Source organism: Limulus polyphemus, unplaced genomic scaffold (genome assembly GCF_000517525.1).
Source record: "Limulus polyphemus unplaced genomic scaffold, Limulus_polyphemus-2.1.2 Scaffold4286, whole genome shotgun sequence".
Taxonomy (NCBI): Eukaryota; Metazoa; Arthropoda; class Merostomata; order Xiphosura; family Limulidae; genus Limulus; species Limulus polyphemus.
Window position 1 is genome coordinate 4723 of NW_013669896.1, and position 3276 is coordinate 7998.

The following is a 3276-nucleotide window of genomic DNA, read 5'->3' on the forward strand; positions in this document are numbered from 1 at the left end:
ATGAAAAAGAGTTGATAAGGCAGCCTTATACAGGGCAGCAGATAAAAATTGAGAGACACCCAGCTCTTTCAGCCTCTGATACCAGAGATTAAGTATATAGTTCAGCCAATTGGCAGGAAGGGGGGAGAAAAAGCCAGTCATCCATGAGTGTGAATGCTGAGGGAGTGACGAAGATGCAAAAAAGCTCCGACTATCTGGCAAAACACGTATTGAGCAGGTGTGAAGCCAAATGATAGTGCACAAAACTGAAAAACTAGTTTGTCATGCACAAAATAGAGGTAATGTCTTGAAGACTCGGCAACTGCGATATGAAGGTAGGTATCTGTGACACTGAATTTTGTCATCCATAGTCTGGGTGAAAAGAGCCACTGAAGGGGAAAAACAACTCCATTGTAAACCGAGGTGGCTGGAGGAAGCGACTGAGATGAGAAAAGACAATGACCAGTCGCCAACATTTTTTGGTACTATAAACAGTCGAGAATAAAAACAGAGAGAGAGAGGAGGTGAAGAGCTCTATGGCCTTTAACTAATGAATGATCATTTGCTGTAAAATTCTTATCAATGCTATAAGTCTAGCTACCAGTTTGCCAACCAACTTTGATTTCATTCCTTTAAGTTGCATACTAAATCCTTTTTGGCCACACCTTTTTTCACACCTAAGGTGTTTTTGATTAAATAAACTTAATAGTAATCTTCAGTAAATAAGGGCTTGAATCATCTATTGTACTTGCTAAACCAAACTAAGCTTATCTGATGTTTTGCCAATGAAGAATATTTTCGTAGCTTTCAAACAAATAAAATTTAATATTAAAACATTATCAGAAATAAAAGGAATATCTAAATAAAATACAATGTTCATGCACCTGTGATTTGTTACCAAGTCTTCTCAACTTCATATTTGGTTCCAGTGCTCTTCCTTACACGATTTACATCTTATGAAACCATATATCATTTCTCATGCTACTTTATTCACTTTACTTTGAATTAATACTATGGTCTATCCAATGGTATTTAAACTTTGCCTGTCACTATTTTCTAAGCTGAGCTTCATTAGTAGTTGTTCAAATAATAAATGAGTGGGAATGAGAGGCTGTACTAATAAAATTATTGAAAGGGAAAGAAAATCACCCAAAAAACAAAACATGGATAATTATATTCTCAAAGAATGATAAATTCTCAGCAAATATACACCTATGGTTTGGGATTGACAGAAATATTATAAAATAAATTGATTAGAGTGTTGTTTATATGCATGACTCCTCATATCTGTACAGAATTCTATGTTTGAACTTCTTTTTCTTTTCTTTGCAAACTACTCCTAAATGATAACATTTAGGTTGGAATGTCATATCTTTACAATTAAAATAATAATGATAAAAATCAAGACTGGTTTAGATACCTGATGTTCCAATGCACTGTACTCTCCTTCTGTTTGTTCTCGAATTATGATAAAATCTAGGTTGGAGTGGCGTGTTTTAACTCCTGGTAGACTTCTAATATGAACTACATTAGCATACAGGTCAAGCATTCTCCTATAATAAAAAGACAAACTATTAGTAGTTCCTATTTTATCTAAGCCTAGCCTGAGTTCATTTAGAGAAAATTAAAAATATGGTATATACAGGTTTAAATCATTAGTTTTTGATAACAACCTAACTTTTTCTAGAATGGTTCACAGCAAACAATTTCTGACTAGTTGTTGTTGTTTTAGTACAAAACTACACAATGTGCTATCTGCTCTCTGTCCACTGTAGGGAAGTGAACTCGGATTTGAGTATTTTAAGTACGTAAACTCACTGCTGATCCATCTGGGGACAACTAGTTAAGTACATGTAAATTTCCCAAGAAAACAACATTATATTACCACACAAATAAAATAAAAAGAGTGATATCAACTCATAACAAAACATTTCTCATAAAACAGACACTTTCTTACAGTAACAAATCAGTTCAATCACTAGAAAAAGTGTTTCTTTTTTAGTCTATTAATTTTTTTATATGATTAGAAACTGTTAAAAAATATAATACATTTTGAATGAGGTTTTGTGATGTGGTGATCAAAGAATGACTAACAAGATAAATTCTGCATACTATTTGAGATCAGACAAAATGCAATAAATTCTCATCTATTTATGGAATAAAAGATAAAATGAATTTAGGTAAAGCTTTCTAAAAGTTAAATTACTATATAATTATCTGACATATCCATTCAACCCATGGAGAAGATACAGGGACTCTGGGGAGTGACACAATGACAAGGAGGACCAGATCTAAATTATGACACCCCCCATGTCAGTCACTTGCATGCCAAGTTTGGTTGAGATCAGTCAAAGACTATAAGTGTGAAAGGTGGATATACATACAGACAGTGGCCTCCCCAAGTGGTGTCATGGGAGTAAGATATGAATGCTAAATTCCCTATAACACTTTTGAGGGAGCTATAAGAATGCATGCCAGGTTTGTTTGTCACCATGGAGTAGCTGAGATCGATCAAAAAGTGTAGATGCACAGTAACAATTCTGCTTTATAGATATAGATATACATATATTATTGTAATACTGTTCTTTCAATCATGAGTTATTTTAAATTTTCTGGTGAAATAATTCCACATTTAGTCCATTTGATGAGAACAAATTACTTTATTTCCACCTTTACATTTCTTTACAGGTTTGAAGTCATTGTTGTAATTTGTTGTAGACCTACAATACAAATGATGTTTAAATCTCTCTAACAATCAATTTATTTGTATAAAGTAACTCAATACGCATGGTATGGAACACAGGTCCAAATATTTCATGAAAATACACTGGTTCATCTCTATTTTAAAAAGAAAAACTACACACAATTATCTCATTTATAATCTAGTTTCAAATGTATCACAAAAAAACAGATGTCAACTTAATTCTCTAGGTCTACTAAATGTCATCATTAAGACCTGCAGCTCTCTCGAGCTAACAAACAAATTACGATATAAACAATACAGCTTATAATACTGCTCTCTTCCTGGATTGTGAAGTCCCTTGAACAGTCCTAATACAAAAAATAAAACACTACATTAACCCTCTCCAGACGGGTAATGGGTCAAAGGCCATGTCATTGCATTTGTTGAACTACTATTTCATGAATTTATGTCAAGAAGTTTGGTAACAAGCTGTAGATTATAATTCAAATTTTAGTATTATACATTATTTAATTTCTTAATTTAAAAGTAAATATTAAAAAATAGTTAAACATTGATTTTTGTGTCACATGGTATGTTGAATGCAGCACTGGTTT

General features: G+C 32.8%; 1 protein-coding gene across 1 annotated transcript in view; it reads right to left on the reverse strand.

Annotated features, from left to right (window-relative positions):
- Positions 1-1399: 1399 nt before the first annotated feature.
- The window catches only part of LOC106470910 (isocitrate dehydrogenase [NAD] subunit beta, mitochondrial-like), a gene marked incomplete at its 3' end in the record, with an annotated part of 45938 nt that continues 44061 nt past the window's right edge, over positions 1400-3276 (reverse strand). The window contains exon 6 of the mRNA XM_013931487.2: positions 1400-1532. Coding sequence (XP_013786941.1) covers positions 1400-1532 — 133 coding nt within the window. The remainder of the gene's footprint in view (positions 1533-3276) is intronic.